The sequence below is a fragment of the Salmo salar genome, chromosome ssa20 (genome assembly GCF_905237065.1).
Source record: "Salmo salar chromosome ssa20, Ssal_v3.1, whole genome shotgun sequence".
Lineage (NCBI taxonomy): Eukaryota > Metazoa > Chordata > Actinopteri > Salmoniformes > Salmonidae > Salmo > Salmo salar.
In genome coordinates, this window is record NC_059461.1 from 67299698 (window position 1) to 67326715 (window position 27018).

General features: G+C 43.8%; 2 protein-coding genes across 6 annotated transcripts; one reads left to right on the forward strand and one right to left on the reverse strand.

Moving 5' to 3' along the window:
- Positions 1-372: 372 nt before the first annotated feature.
- Positions 373-12631, reverse strand: LOC100286556 (protein NPAT). Of its 2 annotated transcripts, none has more exons than XM_014162942.2 (17): positions 12439-12631; positions 12122-12240; positions 11929-11989; positions 11746-11824; positions 11596-11636; positions 10653-10871; positions 10405-10480; positions 7343-7454; positions 7159-7250; positions 6946-7027; positions 6728-6824; positions 6455-6574; positions 4783-6336; positions 2899-3011; positions 2675-2765; positions 1265-2577; positions 373-1068 (listed from the first exon to the last, which is right to left on the reverse strand). In XM_014162942.2, the coding sequence occupies exons 1-17, from the start codon at positions 12473-12475 to the stop codon at positions 988-990; spliced, it is 4287 nt and encodes a 1428-aa protein (XP_014018417.1). In that variant the 5' UTR covers positions 12476-12631; the 3' UTR covers positions 373-987. The 2 variants fall into 2 exon arrangements, with proteins under 2 accessions (XP_014018417.1, XP_014018416.1); XM_014162941.2 differs by having other exon boundaries at positions 7343-7466.
- LOC106581129 (serine-protein kinase ATM) lies at positions 12591-26725 on the forward strand. 4 transcript variants are annotated; one of them, XM_014162945.2, is made up of 10 exons: positions 12591-12970; positions 14517-14634; positions 14723-15732; positions 22562-22677; positions 22779-22905; positions 23092-23267; positions 23401-23557; positions 23858-24042; positions 24228-24394; positions 26256-26725. In XM_014162945.2, exons 3-6 carry the CDS (start codon positions 15436-15438, stop codon positions 23236-23238), a joined length of 687 nt encoding a protein of 228 aa, XP_014018420.1. In that variant the 5' UTR covers positions 12591-12970; positions 14517-14634; positions 14723-15435; the 3' UTR covers positions 23239-23267; positions 23401-23557; positions 23858-24042; positions 24228-24394; positions 26256-26725. The 4 variants fall into 4 exon arrangements, with proteins under 4 accessions (XP_014018420.1, XP_014018419.1, XP_014018421.1 ...); XM_014162944.2 differs by having other exon boundaries at positions 24260-24394; XM_014162946.2 differs by having other exon boundaries at positions 24268-24394.
- The last annotated feature ends 293 nt before the right edge of the window (positions 26726-27018 follow it).

The following is a 27018-nucleotide window of genomic DNA, read 5'->3' on the forward strand; positions in this document are numbered from 1 at the left end:
TTATTTACAATGAAGGCCTACCACGGCCAAACCCTAACGACTCTGGGCCAATTGTGCGCCACCCTATGGGACTCCCAATCACGGACGGTTGTGATACAGCCTGGAATCGAACCAGGGTCTGTAGTGATGCCACTAGCACTAAGATGCAGTACCTTAGAAGAATCTCTACTGGCCCAGCGGTCTATCACAGTGAGATGATATAGGCCTACTATATAGTAGTAATTACCTCAAGTGAATAAAATGGTGCAATATTAACTTTGTTATAGTGAATTTCACAGATTGGGTTATCAGACTGTGTTCTGATAGTGATATTTTGCTTTGGACTGAAAACCAGTGAGTTTTTACCTGCACAAAAACAATATTAAATGGAACTCGATTTTTCTAAAACAAGATTTAATTTAAAATCACTAGTAAAGAAAACATCTGCACAAATTTATTTTACACAGCCCGATTCTGACATTTTTTCCACTAATTGGTCTTTTGACCAATCTTTTCACAGCTGATCTGGTCAAAATACCAATTAGTGAAATAAAGATCAGAATTGTGCTGCCTGTCTAACCACAGCCATAGTGTGTTGGGTGGATCATTTAAAGTTTAGACACAGTGAAATATTGACCAAGGAAAGGGTCGAATTCTTGAAATTATTAATACAACAAGATTGGGAAACCATTCTTAACATTACAGTCCTTGAATGGAACCAAAGTGCTCTCAATTTGGCATTTCTGCAATAATTTCTATATAGTACATACATCACAAATATAATTAGTTGTTAAGTCAAAGGATGTAGGACAAACCCTACAAGCAGACATACCATAGAAGAAAAAATAATAGCTGAGGACATGCTCCACTAGACCACAGGTGCCTAACTCCTATGGGTTAACCATAGGCACTGTGACAGTAAATTATGGCTTGTTCAATTCCTGGAGAGTAGGTAGGTAGTGTTTGGGAGATTCTCATCTCATTGTCAAACTGCTATAACTCAACCCATCACTCATCATAATGCAGTGAAGACAGGAACTTATCGACATCCAAGTCATCGGGGAAGGAATCCATTAGTTTCTGCTGTTTCTGAGGGGTACAAATCATAAAGAGATGCAGTGGTTTTAATGTGCTTTCTCATTATACAAGCAACGAATGCAGGAGAATTATGCAGGAGATTATGCCAAATATCTACGACTGGGTTGATGCGATTACATTCAATTATGAACTGCAGAAGAGATTAGGATACACAGATTGAATAGAAAATTCTGTATGTTTTGCTCACCTTTGCTTTCTTCTTACTGCCAGATGAACCTGAGATATCTTTATTTGCTGGCGGGCTGGCCAGGGGCTCAGGTTGCTTGCGCTTCTTGCTCTTGAAGGCTACAGGGGTCACTGTTCCAGCCCCCTCCTGGCGCAAGCTGTCTTTCAGTGGGGTGCCTGTCCTGGCAATGGCGGCTCGGGATAGGATCATCAGTGTGTGGGCCGCCATGTTGATGCTGTTTTCACTCCCTGCTTCGCTGGCTGGGCTGCAGGAGGGAAGGTCCGGGGTGGTGGGAGGGACCAGGTGCCTGGGGGTGCCCTCTCCGTCTCTGTCCAGCCTCTGACGTGCAGGGGTCCTGGGGCAGTATAGAGACTCCTGGAGACGGCCAGGGGTCCGAGGAAGAGGCAGCTCCAGACAGCCTATGCCTGGCCTCTTAGGAGGGCTGGAGGGAAGGTTTAGACCCTGGATGTCGTGGAGCATTTCAGCTGCCTGCTTGGTCAGTGGGCTGGTCTTGGAGGGGATTTTGCTGGAGCAAGCCAGGGGGACAGAGATTTGTGAGCCCACTGGGGCCGGGCTGAATGCTCTTGGTGCTGGTGTTGGCTGCTGCTCTCGCCTTCCCCCCTCCAGCTCATTCTCCTTATTGGCAGTGACATGAGGGGGGTCCTGAGAAGATGTCCTTTTCTCTGTCCGTCCCTCCCGCTCCTTGGCAGGAGATTTCTCAGTAGGCTCTTGTCTACATGCGTCTTTCTCTTTCCTGCTCCCTGATCTCAGTCTGTGATCAGAGGAAGAGGACCTGGAGCTCTGGGCATCCTTAGGTCCTGCTCCACCATCATCCTTCTTGTCTGCTGATTGAGATCTCTTCCTGGACTCTGACTGTGAGACATCAGTCCTACTGCTACCAGCACTCTGAGATCTACTGGTACTTGCACTTTGACCTCTAGCATTTTGATCTGCGTCCCTCTTTGAAGGGGTCTTTTTCACAGGTTCTTTCTGCTTTTGGACAGTGGAGGATTTCTCCGTCTCTGTTCCGGCCCATGATGTTTGAGTGTTGTCTGTACATCTTACAGTCTCTATTCTCCTTTTTGGCCTGCTGCTCCCCAAGATAGCAGAGGCGGATTTAGGCATCTCTTTCTCCACCTGTTGGACAGGCGATACAGGAGTAGCTGTTGCTGGAGCTTTGGAGGTGGAAGTTTCACCAGCAGACCCATCAAAGCGAAGCATCCTCCTATGGCTGGGGCTCGAGCCAACTGCTACCTTCTGCTGCCCTGTGCTTTCAGAGGATTGCGGGTGGACCTGCTTTGTAACCATATTCAATCCAGAAGCTCCCGTTTTTCCTGAAATGCACAAGCAAGCAACAACATTTATGAATAAAATTACAGGATAACAGTAAACAGACAATGACATTATGGAGGACTGAACACAATTCCTTACCTGAGACTGTGGTGTCCTTGGGAGCCAGTTCAGGCTTGGTATTCACTGCTGCTGGCGGCTTTGCTGAAGCAGGGCTAGGCATGGCTATCAACTGAAACAAACAAATGATCACAAGATGCACATGTTATTGTAGCTAAATTAGCCTATTCGTTCAAGAAAAAGGATTAAATGGAAATATGTAAAACAGTCAAAAAAAAAGGAAAAAAAGAAGAAGGAATGCTCACCTGATTAGGAACTATTGAGAACTGTGTTGCATTGTTCTGCCCAACAACAGATACAGGAACCACCATGCTTTGCAGCATGGGCTGAACTGGTGAAGATATGATGAGTCTAGATCCTGGGAGGATATAACTGGTTAGACATTTCCCACCAGCAGAACAGCATGGCAAATTAAGTGAGTGATGACTATTGGGTCATTCCACTGTAAATGTATGCCAAACAAAAAAACATTCATTTTAAAGTTTAACAAACCATACAAGTTCATGCACAAAGACTACTTTTAACAATTTACACAGAACTGTGCAGTTGCAAAGTTTGGTAACAGAATTTCGGTAAAACACCCCTTTGTTTTTTTTTTTTATCTGTCTACTTTTCCCCAATATGTTTAAATATATGCTCTGAATTAAGAATTCAACGATGTCTGCAGAAAGAATGAGGTGTCAGTTATTGACTTTGAAAAAATCTCTTTTGGTTATTGAACTACACTAAGTGAAGTGGATTTACACACGGTAACAGAATTGAGGTAACGGAATTTCATAATGGATCCCTGATTTGTACTACACAGAAATGCATAATTATGGATATGAATATCATTCTATTCATGGTGAGGTATCTTAAATAGGTACACATTGCATACTTGGGTATTATTCCACACACTGGCTATAATTTTAATGAACTCGGCCCCCAAACAAGACCAAATTTGGTTGGTCAGGACCGGACCAAATTTGAACCAATCATAAACGTCTATGTTTCACAAGTTTGGACATCAAAGTACTGCACAGTAGAGCTCAGTACAGTACATTTGTGTACTCAACTCTAGTGTGCAATACTGTGTACTGTATTCTACTTTTCCTAATTGTACTGAACTATATACTATTCTCTACTGTACTGTGCTGTTCAATCTTGTGAACCAAAGTGTGGTTTGTGACTACTATGATTTCCCATTGTAGCCAATTCAATAGCAGAAATTCCATTAACGATTTTTCACAAATTCGCGTTTTAATCACTTAATAATTCATAAACAAAAGTGTTATCAGTAAAAGCACCATAACTAATTCAGAGGTCTACCTTTTCAAGTTACTTCTGAACTTCCATTATCTTCCCTCAAGAGGGAGAGAAATTAGAAAATAAATTAAAGATGCTAGTTTTTGGTCATGGAATTTCAAGGCACATGGCAATGTTTCTTAAACTTACAGAAGGCAGAACAATTTCTCCAAAACGACATACAAAAGTGTTGATATAAGTTGGCAGGGATAATTTTTTTAACATTGCGTTTTGATGTATTTCTAATACCTTATAAGACCTATTCTAGTTGATGTTTTCCAAGACTCCCTTTCTATCTGTTTGACCAGAAATCAAAGCCTTTGCTTATTCCTAATTTTTAGGATGGTAAATGGCCAGAAAATGTATGCGTCGTAATAAAAAATGTGACACTTCGCATTCATTTGTCACCCAATTTGACATGCAATATGTAACTTTTTGGGCGACCCAACCAAATTCACATAAAAATGTGTGTTATAGATCTGTCACTTATTGAAAGCAAGTCTAACAAGCAGTATATCTGTTTTATGTGCACCATTTCTATGCTTCCCGTTCTTAGATGACTCGGCAACTGACGGCCAGGCTGTAAGCCGGAAAAGAGTCCACTCTGCCATGCAGATCAACCGAAGGTCAAATGGCTAACGTTCGAAAGAGACAAAGTTTCATTTTTGCGTCTTTTATTTTCGGTTTTGTACACCAGCTTCAAAAAGCTGAAAATACAATATTTTTGGTTAAGGAAAATATATTTCACAAACTGAAATTAGGTGAACTATTAGAATTTTAGCAACCAGGAAACGGTGGAGCGATTTCTGAATAGTGCATCTTTAAGTATTTGAATGCAGTCTTACCAGGGGAATAGCGGGGTGGAGTGGCCAGAGTATATGAGGTAGGGGGTACACTCTGTACCTGTGGGGCGCCACTGGGTAATATCCCCTTGTTGGACTGGGGGTCTGTGGCTGTTGTGTCTGTCACTAAGATGTAGCTGTTGGTGGATGTGGCTGAATCAAAGGGCAGCTGAATGTAGTAGCCAGGCTGTGTCAACACAGATGACATCCCTGCCAATGCTGCCACATCCCCTGCTTTCCCACTAAGAGGATTGGTTTCTGCTGGCTGGAGGACTTCTGTCCTCTGTAAGCTGCTCACCGCCTGCACAGTCTCCTCCTGAGCCATGGGGGCGCCACTGAGGGCCGGGGCCTTAGCAGGTGACTTGGAGGGGGAGGAGAGGAAGATGGTGGGGATCCTATCCCCAGTGATGCTGGACACAGCCTGGTTCAAGGCTGAGTCACTAGAGGGCTCCTCTTGCTCATCGCTGATTATGATCTTCAGGGCCACAATCTTACTGGGGTCTACTTCCTTGCCTGTAGGGTTGGGGATGAAGGTTGCGGCAGCAGGAGTTGTTGTAACTGTTGAGGGGACAGCCATAGAGTGTATGGTCTGTGGTAGAGGTTGTGAAATTCCTACACTGCTGGGAGGGGCAATATTCCTATGAGGCAGGTTAGAGGCCTGTATGGGAGCCTTGTTTGACTGATCCAGCACTGGCATGGAATTGGACAGGGAAGGTGAAGAGTTAAGAAGTGAAGCTTGGTTATCCATCACTTGTCTACCATCAGCCCCCACTGTGTTCTCATTGCTAAATATGTTTTTCACAGCAGAGACCATCCTGGTTTCAGATGAAGGTGTGTTGCATGCTGAAGCCGGACGATTTGTTCCACTCTCCTGTCTGACTGGCTCAAAGACATCTGGCGGAGCTATACTGTCAAGAGGAGGAGTATTCAGAGGTTCATCTATATCCACGCCTGATATATCCGGATTAAAGATGGAGCCTGAGTCAACCCTATCAGAGTCCTTTGCGGCAGAAGAAGCAGCGGCGGTAAGTTGATCAATACGTGCTGAGGGTCGAGTTGCAATATCTCCCCTTCTCACCCTTTTGCTACTGGGTCCAGGAGTTGTTGAGCTAGCTCCCTTTCTCAACCCTCTGCTACTGGGTCCAGGAGTTGTTGAGCTAGCTCCCTTTCTCAACCCTCTGCTACTGGGTCCAGGAGTTGTTGAGATAGCTCCCTTTCTCAACCCTCTGCTACTGGGTCCAGGAGTTGTTGAGATAGCTCCCTTTCTCAACCCTCTGCTACTGGGTCCAGGAGTTGTTGAGATAGCTCCCTTTCTCAACCCTCTGCTACTGGGTCCAGGAGTTGTTGAGCTAGCTCCCCTTCTCAACCCTCTGCTACTGGGTCCAGGAGTTGTTGAGATAGCTCCCCTTCTCAACCCTCTGCTACTGGGTCCAGGAGTTGCCTTTGAAGTGCTTGAAACCGGAGGTGCAGATTTCCTTGTTTTCTTACTCTTGGGCTCTTGACTGGACTTTGTTACTCTATTTTCTTGTCCACATGTCGAGTTTTCAGGCCCAGTGCCTGAGAAATGAAAGAGAAACCCCATTGTCAGAAAGAGATTGCTGATGAAGCATCAATATTGTTTAGTATATGATTCCAACATGCATTATTTAAAAGGTCATGAGGACTTTGTCCATACCTGGGTCTTCAGTCTCAGGAGAGCCGTCAATACATCTAGTCTCAGTCTCACCATTCTCTGTGGTGGTATTGCTCACGTTTCCAGCTCCTTGTTCAGTATCCTCACTGGTTCTGCTTTTGCCTTAATGCAAAGAATCAAGAGATTTAGTGGAATAATGACATTTTATAAAATCTTAGTCAAACAATCACCAGACCCACTTCATGCATTTGTCAGGAGCAACAAAATCCTGCACATGATCTAGAATAAATCATCAGCAAAGATTAAAATGTTTACCGTAATCAAAGAGGTCAAAGAGAGCCTGGAAGGCTGGGTCGGACTCTGTCTGCTCCAAAATGTCTTGTATAACATCATTAGACATATGAATCTCCCCCTGCAGAGTAAAACGTCAGTAGAAAGCACAAATCCACACTCTATGCACTAAAGACAGACAATGTTCTGTGAGTTTGAATGGAGAAATGGGGTATAGCAAGTCTGTCAGAACATGACATTACCTGCAGGCCCAGAATTTCATCTATTGACTGGTCAGGCTCCATGGTGCTGCATGATGCCTTTAAAGCCTGAGGACTGACATCACTACAAGTAGAGAGTAAGAAACACATGCACAGGTAAGAAATAATATCTACTCTACCCAACAGCCAAATGTAATAAGTAATGATGTCGGTACTGTTCAAATGTTACTCAAGAAGATCTACTTTTATTATTACCTAGCTAGAATTTTGTTGATGTTTTCAGCAAGCTTCTCTTGTAAGGACTTGTCATTTAGAATCCTCTCTCTTGCATTTTGTATCAACATTTGCTGCAAAAACACAATTTAATGATAAATTCACATCAGTCAACTGGGGTTAGCAGTATTTCAACTGCAGAGTATTAACTTTGTTTTGTACTCACAGGGAAATTCTCTGTGACTGCCTCTTCACTCTGGGGCTCTGCTGTCAGGCTACTGGCCGCCATGTTGGCTCTTCCAGTCCCACTGGATCCACTGGAGCCCCCACCTCTCCTCCTGGGGGAGTCACTGGGAAGATTACTCTCATCATAACTCAATCTACTAGGGATATGCATATTTCCATTTCAAGACAATTCGGTATGCATCTAGATACATGGGCTCCAATGTTACAGGAACGATATGTTTTAGTTTGAAACGAGTCGGTGCGATTCGGTTTGAACCAAGCAAAATTAGCTATGACACAGCCAACGACTATATAGCACAACTTTAGATTTCACTCCCATCTCAAAATAAAATCTATTGTAAGCCCCATTCAGCAGATACAGCCAGATAAGAGTTGCGTACCAGTAGCTTACTAAAACAGCATTTTCAACAGCGCATAGATAACAATAACCTAGCAAATGACATAGGTTGCGACAACTAATAAAGCCTAATATCACGCAAGCCATTTCAGTATTTTAATGCTGAAGGTGCCACACAGATATGGAAGTTCAAGAACAGGCTGCCTACCTCGCGTTGATCAGCGCACAGTTTAACTTGGCTACTGATATTGCCTGGTGTTGTTCGGCATGCAAAATGAATTGTAGATCAATTACTGTCAACACCGTTACAGTACCTTCAGAAAGTATTCATAACCTTGACTTATTCCACATTTTACAGCCTGAATTCAGAATGGATTAAATAGATTGTCTCTCTCACCCATCTACACATAATATCCCATAATGACAAAGTGAAAACATGTTTTTAGAAATCTTTGCAAATTTATTGAAAAAGAAATACAGAAATATAAGTATTCATACCCCTTTGCTATAACACTCCAAATTGTGCTCAGAGGTGCATCCAAGTCCACTTGTGGCCAATTCAATTATTTGGACATGATTTATAAAAACACACCTGTCTATATAAAGGTCCCACAGTTGACAGTGCATGTCAGAACAGAAACTATACCATGAAGTCCAAGGAACTGTCTGTAGATCTGCGATATTATTGTGATGGGAAGGGTATAAAATCATTTCCAGAGTGTTGCAAGTTTCCAAGAGCACAGTGGTCTCCATCATTGGGAAATGGAACAAATATGGAACTACCCAGACTCTGCTTAGAGCTGGCCGTCCGACCAAACTAAGCAAGCGGGCAAGAAAGACCTTTGTCAGGGAGGTGAACAAGAACCCAACCAAAGCCACTCCTGAGAAAAAGGCAAATGACAGCACGCCTGGAGTTTGCAAAAAGGCACGTGAAAGACTCAGAGCATAAGGCAAAAGATGATGTGGTCTGATGAGACAAAACTTAAACTTTTTGGCCTGAATGCAAAGCAATATGTCTGGAGAAAACCAGGCACAGCTCATCACCCGTCTAACACCATCCCTACCATTATGCTATGGCGATGGTTTTCAGCAGCAGGGACTGGGAGACTGGTAAGGATAGAGGGAACAATGAATGGAGCCAAATACATGCAAATCCTTGATGAGAACCAGCTTCAGAGTGCAAATGACAGACAGGGCGAAGATTTACATTCCAACAGGACAATGGGGTTATATCCTGCCTGTTTGGCCCTGTCCGGGGGTATCATCGGATGGGGCCAGTGTCTTCTGATCCCTCCTGTCTCAGCCTCCAGTATTTATGCTGCAGTAGTTTATGTGTCGGGGGGCTAGGGTCAGTCTGTTACATCTGGAGTATTTCTCTTGTCTTATCCGGTGTCCTGTGTGAATTTAAATATGCTCTCTCTAATTCTCTCTTTCTGTCTTTCTCTCGGAGGACCTGAGCCCTAGGACCATGCCTCAGGACTACCTGGTATGATGACTCCTTGCTGTCCCCAGTCCACCTGGCCGTGCTGCTCCTCCAGTTTCAACTGTTCTGCCTGCGGCTATGGAACCCTGACCTGTTCACCGGACGTGCTTGTTGCACCCTCGACAACTACTATGATTATTATTATTTGACCATGCTGGTCATTTATGAACATTTTAACATCTTGACCATGTTCTGTTATAATATCCACCCTGCACAGCCAGAAGAGGACTGGCCACCCCTCATAGCCTGGTTCCTCTCTAGGTTTCTTCCTAGGTTTTTGGCCTTTCTAGGGAGTTTTTCCTAGGGAGTTTTTCCTAGCCACCGTGCTTCTTTCACATGCATTGCTTGCTGTTTGGGGTTTTAGGCTGGGTTTCTGTACAGAACTTTGAGATATCAGCTGATGTACGAAGGGCTATATAAATACATTTGATTTGATTTGAAGCAACACTGGAATGGCTACAGAACAAGGATGTTTAAGTCCTTGAGTGGCCCAGCCAAAGCCCAGACATGAATCCCATTGAAAACCTGTGGAAAGACTTGAAGATTGCTGTTCACCACCACTCCCCATCTAATTTAACAGAGCTTGAGAAAATCTACAAGGAAGAATGGGAGAAAATTCCCAAATCCAGATGGGCAAAGCTGATACAGACCTACCCAAGACGACTCAAAGGTGTAATTGCCGCCAAAGGTGCTTCTACAAACTATTGACTCAGGGGTGTGAATACTTAGGTAAATTATATATTTCTGTATTTCATTTTTCACAAAATGTACAAAAATGTCATTTTTTTCTCCACTTGGTCATTATGGTGTATTGCCTGTAGATGGGTGAGAAAAAAAATCTATTTCCATTTTGAATTCCATTTTTAACTACAAAATGTGGAATAAGTCAAGTGGTACGACTACTTACTTTCTGAAGGCACATGCAGTTCGATACTGAAGCATCAGTTGTCACCAAAGATGAGAGGTAGAAAAATAACGTAATATGAGCAAAACATTTTAGTGAAGCGCCGATTGAATCAATTTTCTGACCGATGCATGCTACATTTGGATCGGTTTGGGGTCCACAGTCCGATGCACTTGAATCTATAAACATGTTTTTTTTTTTTTTTTTTTTTTTTTTTTTAAATCGGGGGAAATTTGAATTGGTACATCCCTACAATCTACACATGGGTAAGAAGAACTTACAAAGAAGTAAACAAATAGATGAGAATGACTATCTTACCATTTCCGACGCCCTGGGGATAATGGTCCTGGGGTTAACCGGTTGTCTGGAACTGTTATTTGCAACGGTGACTCCCCTGTAATAAAAAGCAAGTGTCCATTATTCAATGAAGCTTTGACAATCTTTCCTATAAGTTGGTATTAATGTCCATAATGATGACCGCAATTGCCAGTTAAAATGAGATGTGATAGACACCTACTGTAACAACCTTCCCCAGTACACTGCTGCTCATGGATGAGTTTACTTACGGTTCACATTGATGAGCAGACGTCCTCCATCTTGGATCTGGGGCTGTATGCTGCAGATGGGGGAGGGTCTGGTCTGCTGGGAGCTGTAGCAGACTGGGGTGGCGATGCCCTGGGTCGACGTGGGGGCCGACGATGACAGAAACCCAGAGCTGGGGGACTGAGTTGATGATAAGACTCTCTGTCGCCCCCTTATGTTCACGATCCCATTACGTGTGCGGACTGCAGAGGAAATATGCTTATGAATCATATCATACAGCAGGTTTCTCCAATAGACAGCCCGTGGGTGAATTTATGTCAAATCGCTTTGACATACAAAATATTGTAAAATCACCTGGAAATTAGTATTCCTACGCATAAACAGAGAGGAATATGTGATCGTATACCAATGTAATGAAGGTTTAAAATGATTTTGATCAAATACTCTGTTTGGGATTCTTGCGGTCAATTTGCAGTGTACAAAACAATTTGCATTTTGTGTGATGTAATCTTTATAGTTATGCTGCCATATAGCCAGCAGTCTGCCTACTGTTTAGACAATGTTTGCAATGAGGATGAAAAAATTACATTAAATCGCTATTGACTGCTGTTTTGTGAACAAGTGGCAGCGTCACAAGCGACTGAGCAGCAACTGAAAGGAGATAGGCTAGTAGATCCTGCATGCGCAGAAATCTTCGTATTTTTTGCAACAGCAAGTCTGAATCCAGAAACCACAGCCACTCCAAATGATTTACACTATGTTCCAGGTCGGCCCCTCGCCCATGGAAAACAAACTGCCCACGGCTGAATGTAATTAGGGACCTCTGTCATACAGCCATGGAGTTCAGCACTCTGCCTGACGGCTTGAGCCACAACATTACAAAGAGGCAATGAAGAAATCCAAGTTCAGAGGTAGTACTAAGATCATAATGATTTAATGTGCAAGAATATTTAATAAAGCACTTACGTCTTTGATTCTGGATAATAGCTGGGGAGTTCTGCATCGACCTAATAAAAGAAATAAGTAGAATTGAAGATGTCAGAAAGTGACACCATCAAACAGCAATCTGTTGGCAAGTTTTTCTTTGCCGTTTTATAGATAAAAATAGGTCCTTACTTGATTTGATTGAGTGTGAAATCAAGCTTTTTCCACAATGATGTCATCATGACAGGTATCTGAGTCTCTTCAATCGTCTCTAAGGAGAAATTGCAGGGAAGTGTGACAACCAAGAATAAAATATAAACGTTAAAGTCCTGTACTCATTTACTGAAAGTGGTAGAGGTCAGAGGTTACGCTTACCTTTAGCTTTGACAGCAACATACTCATTCAAAATAGTTGTCAGGTTTTTTCCAAAGAGGGACTGCAATGGGAGTACACATGAATTAGCTACCTAGCTAAGTAACGTTAATCCACTAACGAACTCACTGTAACTATATAGTCATTACAGTCAGAGTTGAACACAGCTATATACAGTATGAACTAAGAAACTTACAAAAACACAAGCAGGAATAGTTGCATCATCTGAGCTGTGTTCTGCGTACTCCTTCAAATTGGGGCTTTCACGAATGAATGCCTGGCTTGTAGAACACAGTCCCTCTTGTTGCATGTATCCTGTAAAAAAAACAGTGTACAAGAGTAGCAGAATTGGAGGCTTAGCTTGCCACAGTAAGAGGAAGTCAAAATCATATTGATGTTGGCTTACTACAGTGCAGCCCTGGATGCAATATCACCAGCAGGATATTGCAGATAACGTTAGTTAGGTAGCTTTAGGTTAGCTAGCAATACAAACAGGACCCAGTTCAGACTTACCTAAAACGAGCCGCGCTATGTCAGACGGAAGCAACATTACTGCAACAAGTACAAGTTACATTATCTGTAAAATCAAGTAAGAATAAATTAATCGCGAATAAAGAAAGTAACGTTACATTTGGTCAAAACATCCAGGGTGTTTTGTACGCAACATCCTACGATACGTGAAAAGGCGGGGAAGTCGAGCACACGTAACCCGGAATTTCCATCATATTTGGAAGATGTGCATTTTGGGAAATTGTGTTTCAATGGGGAGTGTCCACGTTCAGTTTTTAGCTCATTTCAAGTTACTTCCACGACGTTACATATATAAGCTGATATCCGTTTTGTCATTGGAGTTTGTTTTGATGATTGTTATTACTGGTGGTGGCTTTTGCATCTGTGCACAAAACATTATGTTCTTGTATACAGAAAGAGGCTTATAGCTTCAGACGGCTCATCTGATCTCCTGACACAGTGGAGGAGCTGCACCACATTCGGGAACTAGAGCATCGAAAGGCTCCAAGCAGCTCGCCTGGGATGCAGTCTTCAGGTAGTATGTCTTCCTACACAGTTTATTACCCGGATGGGTTTTTAATTCTAAACTTGAACTATGAAATATCCTTGTTCATGGTACTGAGGGAGAGAGGGGAATGCAGAACATGTTATTTTTAGACATCAGCTATCCTATGGAAAGAAGGGCCACAGTCTGCTTTCAGTTGTTGGGTTGTAATTTGAAATACTTGCTACACCAGAAGTTAATGGTTATCTCTAGGAGGAATGTATATGGTGGGGTCAATTAAGTTTGGATATGAGCCAGGGGCTTGGAATGTTATTGAATAAGGGAAAGGCAATCACATGGTTGCGGTCACTGATAAGGGTGGATAGCTGTGGATTAGTGAGGAATGGGGGCCGAGGTCAAGTCAGGTCACATTAAGGGAGAAGGAACAGTTTATTACCCACATCTTAATTTCCTGCCTAGCAATAAAGATGTAATGTTTAGAGAAAAGGAGGAGACTCTACCTAAAATGGGGTATATATACTTTTGCTGGTGGGAACATGTCTTTGTCTGTTTAGCTGTCTGACCTATTGGGTGATTAAACTTGGTTTGAGCTTTTCCTAGTTGTCCGTTAGTTTTTACTCTGTTTATTTAGAACCTAACACCCAAATCCCACTATTAGGTGACTGAGGTGTAGCCAGGCTACTATTTTATTGACAACATTGATTAAATCCATCATCGCTTTGCATTCTCACTGTTTGACCACCCTGTGAAGTTCATCATCATTTATTTAATCTGTGGCCTAATAAACTGCATGCTTTCCCTAGTTGTAGTGGGAGGACCACACAACATTTCCTCACATGACTCCAAGTTTACTACGATATGAAGGTTATTATATCAATACTGGCGCATAAAGGTGTTTCCACTGCCATTTCTCGCATAATTAATTTTACTGACAGAAAAACATCCCACCTTTCTCGCATAATTAAAGTTTTGACTGACAAATTTGCTATTTCCATCAGGCCAGTCGTGACACTTTCTGTCATGTACTTTACTCGCATAAAAAGTTTGGATGAAAACCTGGTTAGTGTCAACATTTTTTTATTTAACTTGGCAAGTCAGTTAAGAACAAATTCTTATTTACAATGACGGCCTACCCCGGACGATGTTGGTCCAATTGTGCGCCGCCCTACGGGACTCCCAATCACGGCTGGATGTGATGCAGCCTGGATTCGAACCAGGTATTGCTGTGACGCATTTTGCACTGAGCTGCAGTGTCTTAGACCACTGCGCCACTCCATAGATTTCATGCCACCTTCAATCTTTCCCTCAGCTTAAAGTGCTGTGACTCAAAACCAAACTCAAGTGAAAGCGAAAGATGTCCTGAGCGAGATTGAGAGCATGTACCTGCAGTTCAGTTTCGACGAGATGCCCTTTGACTCCATGGTGAAAGTGAAGGGAGTGATGGTGTCCTCAGCCATTTCACCAATGGAACACTCTCACCAGCCTTAGTGCCATCAGAGGCTAATGTCTCTGAAGTTAAAAAGTTAATATTTACATGTTTAACATGTCTACCATGCATGCTCTCTTCCATCCATAGGCTGTTCTTGGAGATGACATCGGACAGCTTGGAGAAGAGAAAGATACTTCCTCTGAAATGCCAGCAGACAGCCTTTGAGAACGTCTACCTGAAAGCCTAAGAAGGGATGAGGCTCCAGGTAAACCTGTGTTTCACATGTTACTCTGACAGACATTTTTATGGCCAGTCCATCTCACTATCCCCCTGCTCTCCCTGGCGTGTCACAGAAGAGCAGCTCTCCTGAATACCTGAGGACGAGACATTTAACCGCAAGGCCACGCTGCTGAAGAATGTGTCGGTGGTGCTGTGCTGCAGCCCCGTCTGTGAGAAACAGTCCCTCTTCGCCCTCTTCCAGTCCTACAAGGAGAACAACATAGAGGAGCCGCTCATCAAAAAGCTGAGGGCAAATCATTTGGCTACACGTATTTACAGTCTCATAAATGATGTATTGCATTAATGTTTCTTAAACTGAAAGCACTTTATAGTGTAGGTGGATAACTCAGCCTTTCCACCGTCACTACATGCAGCATCTGTCTTACTACTATCAGTATGCTATGATATTGACAGACTGAATGTTAATCTGGTTTGTCCCTCACCCCATGTAGATCCTGGGCAGTGTGTCCAGAGTTCTGGGCTACAGGAGACTGGAGGGGTTTGTCAGCTCTCACCTGGATTACCTGGTGGCAGAGTGGCTGGGCTAGCCTGGCTATACCCTGGAGTCCTTCCCCTACACTCTGCTCAATCACGCCACTCTCTTCTACAGCTAGTTGCACATGCTTAGTTTACATTATACTTTATCCCATAAGTTGTATGTCAATAAAATTACTTTTAGTGAATTTACTGATCTGACAGAATTGGAGTGAATTGAGGTAAAAGCAGAGTTTCTACCATATTGCTTTCTCCTATTCAATCATGTCAGATCACCTTAAGGAAGGAAGGAATGGTGCATCTACGTAAGATTGATTTATTCATTGTTTCTTTATTTTCTCCCAGCTCCTCCTATCAGGTCCTTATCCCACACCTGGTCTTCCTGGATGACTTTGAGCAGGTGAAGTCCATTGGCACCCACCTGGGTAATGACTGGAAGAAGCTGCTGGCCAACTGCTTCCGTAAGATCATGGTGAACATCCTGCCCTACTTTGTCCTGTCGGGCCAGGACACCCAAGTGGCCCAGCAGCGAGAGAAGGCCCACAGGGTCTATGACCTCCTCAAGGACTACAACTGCCTGGGAAAACCGGTGAGGAAGAGATGCTGGGAGTCTCTGTGCCTGCAGCTGGATGTGCTTGAAACTCTGAAGGATGTTATCATGTACAGTGCATTCGGAAAGTATTCAGACCCCTTCACTTTCTCCACATTTTGTTACGTTACAGCCTTATTATAATAAATCTACACAATAAATATTCCTAATCAATCTACACACAATACCCCATAATGACAAAGCATAAACAGGTTTTTAGAAATACATTTGCAAATTTATTTAAAATAAAAAACATAAATACCTTATTTACATGAGTAATCCAGACTCTTTGCTATGAGGCTCGAAATTGAGCTCAGGTCAATCTTGCTTCCATTGATCATCTTTGAGAGGTTTCTACAACTTCATTAGAGTCCACCTGTGGTAAATTCAATTGATTGGACATGATTTGGAAAGGCACACACCTGTATATACAGTGGGGGAAAAAAGTATTTGATCCCCTGCTGATTTTGTATGTTTGCCCACTGACAAAGAAAGGATCAGTCTATAATTTTAATGGTAGGTTTATTTGAACAGTGAGAGACAGAATAACAACAAAAATAGCCAGAAAAACGCATGTCAAAAATGTTATAAATTGATTTGCATTTTAATGAGGGAAATAAGTATTTGACCCCCTCTCAATGAGAAAGATTTCTGGCTCCCAGGTGTCTTTTATACAGGTAACGAGCTGAGATTAGGAGCACACTCTTAAAGTGAGTGCTCCTAACCACAGCTTGTTACCTGTATAAAAGACACCTGTCCACAGAAGCAATCAATCAATCAGATTCCAAACTCTCCACCATGGCCAAGACCAAAGAGCTCTCCAAGGATGTCAGGGACAAGATTGTAGACCTACGTTGTGAAGGACTGAAATCCTGCAGCGCCCGCAAGGTCCCCCTGCTCAAAAATACATATACATGCCTGTCTGAAGTTTGCCAATGAACATCTGAATGATTCAGAGGACAACTGGTGAAAGTGTTGTGGTTAGATGAGACCAAAATGGAGCTCTTTGGCATCAACTCAACTCGCCGTGTTTGGAGGAGGAGGAATGCTGCCTATGACCCCAAGAACACCATCTCCATTGTCAAACATGGAGGTGGAAACATTATGTTTTGGGGGTGTTTTTCTGCTAAGGGGACAGGACAACTTCACCGCATCAAAGGGACGATAGACGGGGCCATGTACCGTCAAATGTTGGGTGAGAACCTCCTTCCCTCAGCCAGGGCATTGAAAATGGGTCGTGGATGGGTATTCCAGCATGACAATGACCCAAAACACATGGCCAAGGCAACAAAGGAGTGGCTCAAGAAGAAGCACATTAAGGTCCTGGAGTGGCCTAGCCAGTCTCCAGACCTTAATCCCATAGACAATCTGTGGAGGGAGCTGAAAGTTCGAGTTGCCAAACGTCAGCCTCGAAACCTTAATGACTTGGAGAAGATCTGCAAAGAGGAGTGGGACAAAATCCCTCCTGAGATGTGTGCAAACCTGGTGGCCAACTACAAGAAACGTCTGACCTCTGTGATTGCCAACAAGGGTTTTGCCACCAAGTACTAAGTCATGTTTTGCAGAGGGGTCAAATACTTATTTCCCTCAATAAAATGCAAATCATTTTATAACATTTTTGACATGCGTTTTTCTGGATTTTTGTTGTTGTTATTCCTTCTCTCACTGTTCAAATAAACCTACAATTAAAATTATAGACTGATAATTTCTTTGTAAGTGGGCAAATGTACAAAATCAGCAGGGGATCAAATACTTTTTTCCCCCACTGTATAAGGTCCCACAGTTGACAGTGCATATATGATATCATGCCACACCCGGCCATGATTACAGACACCTGTGTGTGTCTTTTGAAACTATATAAACTAGTGACTCAGAGTGTTTGTCATTATAGCTTGATGAACACAGCTTGTCTGTCGAAACGTTGGTTATTGGGTAAGTGAATTATTGCATCTGAGCACCTAGAGTGCGTGGCTTTCTGTTTTGCACTGCTAGCCAGCACCTTGCCTAAACAGGCGTGCGTTTCTTTCGCCTCCAGACCAAAAACCAAGCCATGAGGTCGAAGGAATTGTCCGTAGAGCTCTGAGACAGGATTGTGTCGAGGCACAGATCTGGGGAAGGGTAAAAAAAAAAAAATCTGCAGCATTGAATGTCCCCAAGAACAGTGTGGCCTTCCATTTATGAATGATGGAGAAGTTTGGAACCACCACAATACTCTTTCTAGCGCTGGCCGCCCAGTCAAACTGAGCAATCGGGGGAGAAGGGCCTTGGTCAGAGAGGTGACCAAGAACCCGATGGTCACTCTGACAGAGCTCCAGAGTTCCTCTGTGGAGATGGGAGAACCTCCCAGAAGGACAACCATTTCTGCAGCATTCCACCAATCAGGCCATTATGGCCGAGTGGCCAGACGGAAGCCACTCCTCAGTACAAGGCACATGACAGCCCGCTTGGAGTTTGCTAAAAGACACCTAAAGGACTCTCAGACCATGAGAAACAAGATTCTCTGGTCTGATGAAACCAAGATTGAACTCTTTGGCCTGAATGCCAACTGTCACGTCTGGAGGAAACCTGGCACCATCCCAACACTCCTTCCAACTGCTCTTAAATGCTAGTAAAACCAAATGCATGCTTTTCAACCGTTCGCTGCCCGCACCCGCCCGCCCGACTAGCATCACTACTCTGGACGGTTCATACTTAGAATATGTGGACAACTACAAATACCTAGGTGTCTGGCTAGACTGTAAACTCTCCTTCCAGACTCATATTAAACATCTCCAATCCACAATTAAATCTAGAATCGGCTTCCTATTTCGCAACAAAGCCTCCTTCACTCACGCCACCAAACATACCCTCGTAAAACTGACTATCCTACCGATCCTCAACTTCGGCGATGTCATTTACAAAATAGCTTCCAATACTCTACTCAGCAAACTGGATGCAGTCTATCACAGTGCCATCCGTTTTCTCACCAAAGCCCCTTATACCACCCACCACTGCAACCTGTATGCTCTCGTCGGCTGGCCCTCGTTACATATTCGTCACCAGACCCACTGGCTCCAGGTCATCTATAAGTCTTTGCTAGGTAAAGCTCCGCCTTATCTCAGCTCACTGGTCACGATAACAACACCCACCCATAGCACGCGCTCCAGCAGGTATATCTCACTGGTCATCCCCAAAGCCAACACCTCTTTGGCTGCCTTTCCTTCCAGTTTTCTGCTGCCAATGACTGGAACGAATTGCAAAAATCGTTCCAGCTGCAGACTTATATTTCCCTCATTAACTTTAAACATCAGCTAACTGATCGCTGTACTGTACATAGCCCATCTGTAAATAGCCCACCCAATCTACCTACCTCATTCCCATATTACGAGCTCACAGAACAGGGCTCCGGGCAGCCGAGCGGAAATGGAGGAAAACTTGCCTCCCTGCGGACCTGGCATCCTTTCACTCCCTCCTCTCTACATTCTCCTCTTCTGTCTCTGCTGCTAAAGCCACTTTCTACCACTCTAAATTCAAAGCATCTGCCTCTAACCCTAGGAAGCTCTTTGCTACCTTCTCCTCCCTCCTGAATCCTCCTCCCCCTCCCCCCCCCTCCTCCCTCTCTGCGGATGACTTCGTCTACCATTTTGAAAAGAAGGTTGACGATATCCGATCCTCGTTTGCTAAGTCAAACGACACCGCTGGTCCTGCTCACACTGCCCTACCCTGTGCTTTGACCTCTTTCTCCCCTCTCTCTCCAGATGAAATCTCACGTCTTGTGACGGCCGACCGCCCAACAACCTGCCCACTTGACCCTATCCCCTCTTCTCTTCTCCAGACCATTTCCGGAGACCTTCTCCCCTACCTCACCTCGCTCATCAACTCATCCTTGACCGCTGGCTACGTCCCTTCCGTCTTCAAGAGAGCGAGAGTTGCACCCCTTCTGAAAAAACCTACACTCGATCCCTCAGATGTCAACAACTACAGACCAGTATCCCTTCTTTCTTTTCTCTCCAAAATTCTTGAACGTGCCGTCCTTGGCCAGCTCTCCTGCTATCTCTCTCAGAATGACCTTCTTGATCCTAATCAGTCAGGTTTCAAGACTGGGCATTCAACTGAGACTGCTCTTCTCTGTGTCACGGAGGCTCTCCGCACTGCTAAAGCTAACTCTCTCTCCTCTGCTCTCATCCTTCTAGACCTATCTGCTGCCTTTGATACTGTGAACCATCAGATCCTCCTCTCCACCCTGTCCGAGTTGGGCATCTCCGGCGCGGCCCATGCTTGGATTGCGTCCTACCTGACAGGTCGCTCCTACCAGGTGGCGTGGCGAGAATCTGTCTCCGCACCATGCGCTCTCACCACTGGTGTCCCCCAGGGCTCTGTTCTAGGCCCTCTCCTATTCTCGCTATACACCAAGTCACTTGGCTCTGTCATATCCTCACATGGTCTCTCCTATCATTGCTATGCAGACGACACACAATTAATCTTCTCCTTTCCCCCTTCTGATAACCAGGCGGCGAATCGCATCTCTGCATGTCTGTCAGACATATCAGTGTGGATGACGGATCACCACCTCAAGCTGAACCTCGGCAAGACGGAGCTGCTCTTCCTCCCGGGGAAGGACTGCCCGTTCCATGATCTCGCCATCACGGTTGACAACTCCCTTGTGTCCTCCTCCCAGAGTGCTAAGAACCTTGGCGTGATCCTGGACAACACCCTGTCGTTCTCCACTAACATCAAGGCGGTGACCCGATCCTGTAGGTTCATGCTCTACAACATTCGCAGAGTACGACCCTGCCTCTCACAGGAAGCGGCGCAGGTCCTAATCCAGGCACTTGTCATCTCCCGTCTAGATTACTGCAACTCGCTGTTGGCTGGGCTCCCTGCCTGTGCCATTAAACCCCTACAACTCATCCAGAACGCCGCAGCCCATCTGGTGTTCAACCTTCCCAAGTTCTCTCACGTCACCCCGCTCCTCCGCTCTCTCCACTGGCTTCCAGTTGAAGCTCGCATCCGCTACAAGACCATGGTGATTGCCTACGGAGCTGTGAAGGGAACGGCACCTCCATACCTTCAGGCTCTGATCAAGCCCTACACCCAAACAAGGGCACTGCGTTCATCCACCTCTGGCCTGCTGGCCCCCCTACCTCTGAGGAAGCACAGTTCCCGCTCAGCCCAGTCAAAACTGTTCGCTGCTCTGGCACCCCAATGGTGGAACAAGCTCCCTCACGACGCCAGGACAGCGGAGTCAATCACCAACTTCCGGAGACACCTGAAACCCCACCTCTTTAAGGAATACCTAGGATAGGATAAAGTAATCCTTCTAACCCCCCCCTTAAAAGATTTAGATGCACTATTGTAAAGTGGTTGTTCCACTGGATATCATAAGGTGAATGCACCAATTTGTAAGTCGCTCTGGATAAGAGCGTCTGCTAAATGACTTAAATGTAAATGTAAATATTGTTTTTATTCACTTTTCTACTCTTTTGCACACCAGTATTTCTACTTGCACATCATCATTTGCTATTTATCACTCCAGTGTTAATTTGCTAAACTGTAATTACTTCGCTATTATGGCCTATTGATTGCCTTACCCCCTCACACCATTTGCACACACTGTATATAGACTTTTTTTCTATTGTGTTATTGACTGTACGCTTGTTTATTCCATGTGTAACTCTGTATTGTTGTTGTGTCGCTTTGCTTTATCTTGGCCAGGTCGCAGTTGTAAATGAGAACTTGTTCTCAACTAGCTTACCTGGTTAAATAAAGGTGAGGGGGAAAAAACATGATGGTAGCAGCATCCTTCTGTGGGGATGTTTTTCAGTGGCAGGGACTGGGAGACTAGTCAGGAGTGATGGAAAGATGAATGGAGCAAAGTACAGAGATCCTTGAAAAAAACCTGCTCCAGAGCATTCAGGACCTCAGACTGGGGCAACGGTTCCCCTTCCAACAGGACAATGACCTTAAGCGCACAGCCAAGACAAAGCAGGAGTGGCTTCGGGACAAGTCTCTGAATGTCCTTGAGTGGCCCAGCCAGAGCCTGGACTTGAACCCAATCTAACATCTTTGGAGAGACCTGGAAATGGCTGTGCAGCGACGCTCCCCATCCAATCTGAAAGAGCTTGAGGATCTGCAGAGAAAACTGGGAGAAGATCCCATTTTTATTTTACCTTTATTTAACTAGGCAGGTCAGTTAAGTACAAATTCTTATTTTCAATGACGGCCTAGGAACAGTGGGCTAATTGCCAAGTTCAGGGGCAGAACAACACTTTTACCTTGTCAGCTCGGGGATTCAATCTTGCAACCTTTTGGTCACCAACGCTCGAACCACTAGGCTACCTGCCGCCCAAATACAGGTGTGCCAAGATTTTAGCGTCATACCCAAGAAGACTCGATGCTGTAATTGCTGCCAAAGGTGCTTCAACGAAGTACTGAGTAAAGGTTCTGAATGCTTATGTAAATGTCATATTTCAGTTTTATATTTTTAATACATTTGCAAAAATGTTGCTTTATCATTATGGGGTATTGTGTGTAGATTGATGAGATGAAAACACTAATACATTTTAGAATAAGGCTGTAACGTAACAAAATGTAGGAAAAGTAATGGGGTCTGAATACTTTCCGAATGCCCTGTATAAACTAGGATTGGGATCCAGTCCTTTTCACTTAATTGGCTGAATTGAAATGGAATTGTCCCCAACCCTGGTGCCTTGTATGCCAACCCTTTCAGGGTGTGCTAACTACAACCAGCAGCAGCCAAGTGAACCTGCAGTAGAAGCTGTAAAAGCAGTCTTAATGTCTGTCTCTCTGACAGACCTAACTTTCTGTATCACTGTTGGACTTTCCACAGCAAATCGACAGCCTGATTCACAGTAACCTGGCGGACATAGTGGTGGAGCTGTTGATGACCCTGTATGATGAGGCTGCTACTAAGGGGGGCAGAGGGGACCTGAGGAGGTGCTTAGGGTAATGTTCATTACACATCACTCCTTACCACTCCACAACCACACTTACTTGCATTCACAACCTTTCATTGTCTGTGATGATATGTTCCATGTTCTCTCTAGGGAACTGGACCCAGCCCCAAACCCACCCTCCTTCAGCTCCAATATTAACATAGCCACACTGGACTACCTCAGCAAATGTCACAGTGCCAGTCACAAGTCCCTGGTGGCCATTTTATCCAAGACACTGGTAAAATGCTGTCCCTGTCTCATAATTGTGTTGCAATTGCTGTAGAATGTTCTTCTAACACAATGGAACAGAATTTGGCTTTACAAAGTTGAGTGGTTTCCTGGGCCCAGTTAAAAAAAAAAAACACACACACATTTAATCTGGAAAGGAATCCGGATTCTGTTTTGATTCTAGATCTCCATCTAGAGGATCCTGCTGGCGGTGTGTCAGAAGGCATGTGAGACGATCAATGCCTACGAGAGGCACCATCCTGCTGATGTACCACATGCTTGTCAGTCTGCTGCTCAGGGAGGTCAAGGACGGCCTGGGGGAGCCTGGGCCTTCGTCCTCTGAGACATTATCGACACACTTATCAACCGCAGGTTAGGGGTTAACACACACACACACACACACAATATGCTGCTCTCTCACACATCCGATGGAGAGACTCGTCATTTTTGCTCTCTAATAGTTAATTGTTTTTCTACCTGTTCTTGTTTTGTCATGTCGGCCCAGTTGGACAAGTTGTCGAGCCGTAGTTTCTCCCTGTTGTGACCTACTGACCTCTGTGTCCCACGGCCGTGTAGTTCTGTGACGACACTGGACTGCCACCTACAGGTCATTGTTGGTACTCACTGCCCAGGTGACCAACCAACTTGCCATCTCACAGCAGGTAAGATGGTTGTATCACATGGCCAGTACTCTCAGAATAATTTGCTCAAAGTAGGTATTACACTGTTCCCTGTTCTCTCCTTTCTCTCGGACTCCTCTTTCTTTCTCTCTTTTCGCATTCCCCTCTTTTCGCTGCTCTTCTTTTTCTCTCATGTGCTATGCCTTCTGAGTATGGGTGACAGGTGATGAGAGAGATGTGGCCTCCTCCGGGCTTTGTGAAGATTTTATTTTCCACTGTCCTCTCTGCTCAATATCTACTGTGTGTGTGATATTGCAACTCCCTCTCCCCATGTATACACAGAAGGTGCAGTGGGAGTTTAAGCTGGAAAAGAGGGCTCTGTCCAACCTGCAGGTTTATAGAAGGAACTTCCTGTAGAGAACTACATCCAGTGTCTGGAGCAGGGTGAGGAGCACGACAACTGGGTGTTCTGCCTGGCCTCACTGTGGTTGGAGAACGCTGACATCAAGACAGACAATGACATGAGGGTAAGTTACTGATCACACTAACTAACATCACCCAATACTCACTACATTGATACAAGATTGTTTGTTACACCTTTTGTTTAGTCTGGGCTCCATTCCAAACTGAAATCTCTCTTCACAATCAGTTTGGATCCCAGGCTGCCCAGCATTAATGTGTCTTCCCAGCATTAATGTGTCTTCCCATTTAGATGAGAGAAACTACAGTTTGTTTTACTATTAGTGCTTCAGGGAGGTGTGAAGAGGATCCCATCCTATTAGTTTCTGCCTCTCGTGAACCAGCAGGCTGCCTGCACGGAGATCAAACATGTCTGCTAAAGTGGCAGAGGATGTGGGTTTCCATGATGTTCTCAATGAGGTGAGACTAATATGTTTCAATAGGCAACAGAAGCCAAAAACATAAATGCACCTGTGAACTATAGAGTTTATCTGCCTGACACTCTTTCCTCTGGTCTAAAAAAAGATCCCAGGGCAGTGATTGGGGACATTAGCCTGTGTAGTGTGCTGGTTTTCCTGACTCTCTGTGGTCACTAAAAGATCCCATGGAATGTAAGAGTAGGGGTGTTAACCCTGGTGTCCTGGCTAAATTCCCAATCTGGTTCTCATACCATCATGGCCACCTAATCATCCCCTGCTTCCAATTGGCTCATTCATCCCCACTCCTTTCCCATGTAACTATTCCCCAGGTCGTTGCTGTAAATGAGAATGTGTTCTCAGTCAAGTTATGTAGTAAAATAAGGGTTAAATTTAAAAAAACACAACCACCTTCATAAATGACTTTTGGGCTTTTACTGGTGTATGAAGTTACTGTCCCTTGTGTTCCTCTGTATAAGCCCTCCCCTTTGACCTGCCCATTATGCCGATAAAGAACCTATATGATGTCGTCATTCCTATGATGGAGATCAAGGTAGAGAATGGGTTTGATCATCTGTGGATCCCTCACTAATTTATCACCTGACATAAGGGGATTTTTGTTATGCAATAGGATGTTTTGCAGCCATTTTGCATAGAATTTGCACTGTAATGTATGTATACACCATGTCACATGGTATACCTGCCGCCCCTACTCTGCTCTCCACAATACAATCATTACTATACCTACAACAAATATTTTCTTAAACATTTGGCTATTCCTCTGATGTACAGTACCAGTCAAATGTTTGGACACACCTACTCATTCAAGGGTTTTTCTTTATTTTTACTATTTTCTACATTGTAGAATAATAGTGAAGACATCAAAACTATGTAATAACACATATGGAATCATATAGTAACCAAAAGTTTTAAACAAATCAAAATATATTTGAGTTTCTTCAAAGTAGCCACCCTTTTGACAGCTTTGCACGGTCTTAGCATTCTCTCAACCAGACTGTAATCAATTATTAGGTTTCTAATGCAACGTTTATATGAGTAGTTTTCTTGTGTTGCTCAGAATTATTTTCATCAAATGTCTGATATATAATCTATTTGATTCTTTTTTAAGAGAATTTTGTACTAGTATAGGTTCATTGTATCATAGGATAATAAATAGCTGATGTTAGATAAAGATAATTGATTTTTGTTCATATATTTCTTGGAGGGCTTATTCAAAACTACAGTACAACACAAATGGAAAGGCTCTTGTACGAGAGACAAATTGAGAGCTTACTCCCTCCAGTCAATCTGAGGTGTTTTAAATGGGGGCGGTAAAGTTCCACATGAGTGGCTAGTAGGGCCACCACTCATACAGACCTGACACCTGTTTGTTTAGTGTAGTGTTGAATGAATGGACTCAAAGGAGATGTAGACTTACCTCAACAGGTAGACTTGCAAGTAAGTGTTTTTATAAAAATGTTCTTACCTATAGAATGTGCCTATGCAGTTTTGGATGTTTTCTGTGTCTTATTTCCTACACCGTGGACATTAAGAATGACTGAATTGTTTTGTTTCATCGACTTCCAAGAATTGTAAAAAGTATATAATATAATTGTCTATCCTAAGGTTTCCTTAAGACAAAATTACCACTAATCCAGTAAGTTCCTCACTGTCTTCTGCATAGGACATTCACGTACAAACTGGAAATTCTACCTAAAGAGTCAAATCTTTGTGGTGTTCCTGAATTGTTCTGATATGTTTAATTGCCTTTTTTAGTGTGTTAAATGTAGTTATTACATTGTAGCAGAAGTGGTCAAAATTTTTAATTTCACTTGACCTTTAAATCTTGTATGTCTTCTTCACAGTACCAGGAGTCAGGTCCCTACGCCCCTAACGAGGGTTTCCATGAGGGTAAGGGGGGGCCCTCCACTCAACCCCTCTGCGGAGGAACTACCCCAGTTTGTACACGAACTGGGCCCTGCACCTCCTGATAGCGCTACCTCCATTTTTTGACAGTTGTTACATGCATACATTTTGCCCTTTTCCTGTCAGACTAATGTAATATCGTAATTGAGAAACAAATGTTTTGCGTTTAAAGCCTTTTTAGTAGTACGAATGAGTAGGTCTTTGATTATGTTAAAGAAGAATGTAGAAGAATTCATCCATCAAGTACATAGGGACCACTGTCATCAGTGTGCTCCTTCTATTGGTTGCTGGGATACTACTTAAGTACTTGTTTTTCCCCTCTTATCATTCGGCATCTACCCTAAGACCTTGGCATACGTCATTCACTTCAATTTGATGAATAAAACTTGTTCCCTTCCGACCATCCTTATACTCACCCTCCAGTGTCCTCTAGCTGTGCGTGTGGCGATGCTCGCAGTGTCAGTGGTGTGATGTGGTAAGACTGTCCAGCAGGGCAGTATAAAGCTCAGTGTTGTAAGTATCCATTTTACATTACAGTTTGGTAATTTAGCAGACGTTCTAATCCAGAACAATTTAGTCAGTGCATTAAACTTAAGTAAAACCGCAAAAATAAACTTTTCTGAATTAAGCAGCTATCAGCAAAATCATTGCTAGTAAGAAAATACAAGCTCAAATGTTAGTGCAAGAAAGGCAAGTATAACA

Excerpts from the sequence above, each read along its gene's own strand:
- LOC100286556 (XM_014162941.2), bottom strand. The coding sequence starts at position 12,475 with ATGTTGCTTCCGTCTGACATAGCGCGGCTCGTTTTAG. Across the intron at positions 12,241-12,438 it reads CATAGCGCGGCTCGTTTTAG|GATACATGCAACAAGAGGGA; the intron begins GTAAGTCTGAAC and ends TTTTTTTTACAG. Across the intron at positions 7,028-7,158 it reads ATCAACAAAATTCTAGCTAG|TGATGTCAGTCCTCAGGCTT; the intron begins GTAATAATAAAA and ends CTCTACTTGTAG.
- LOC106581129 (XM_014162945.2), top strand. The coding sequence starts at position 15,436 with ATGGTGCATCTACGTAAGATTGATTTATTCATTGTTTCTTTATTTTCT. Across the intron at positions 15,733-22,561 it reads ACAACTGCCTGGGAAAACCG|CAAATCGACAGCCTGATTCA; the intron begins GTGAGGAAGAGA and ends GACTTTCCACAG. Across the intron at positions 22,906-23,091 it reads CCATTTTATCCAAGACACTG|AGGATCCTGCTGGCGGTGTG; the intron begins GTAAAATGCTGT and ends ATCTCCATCTAG.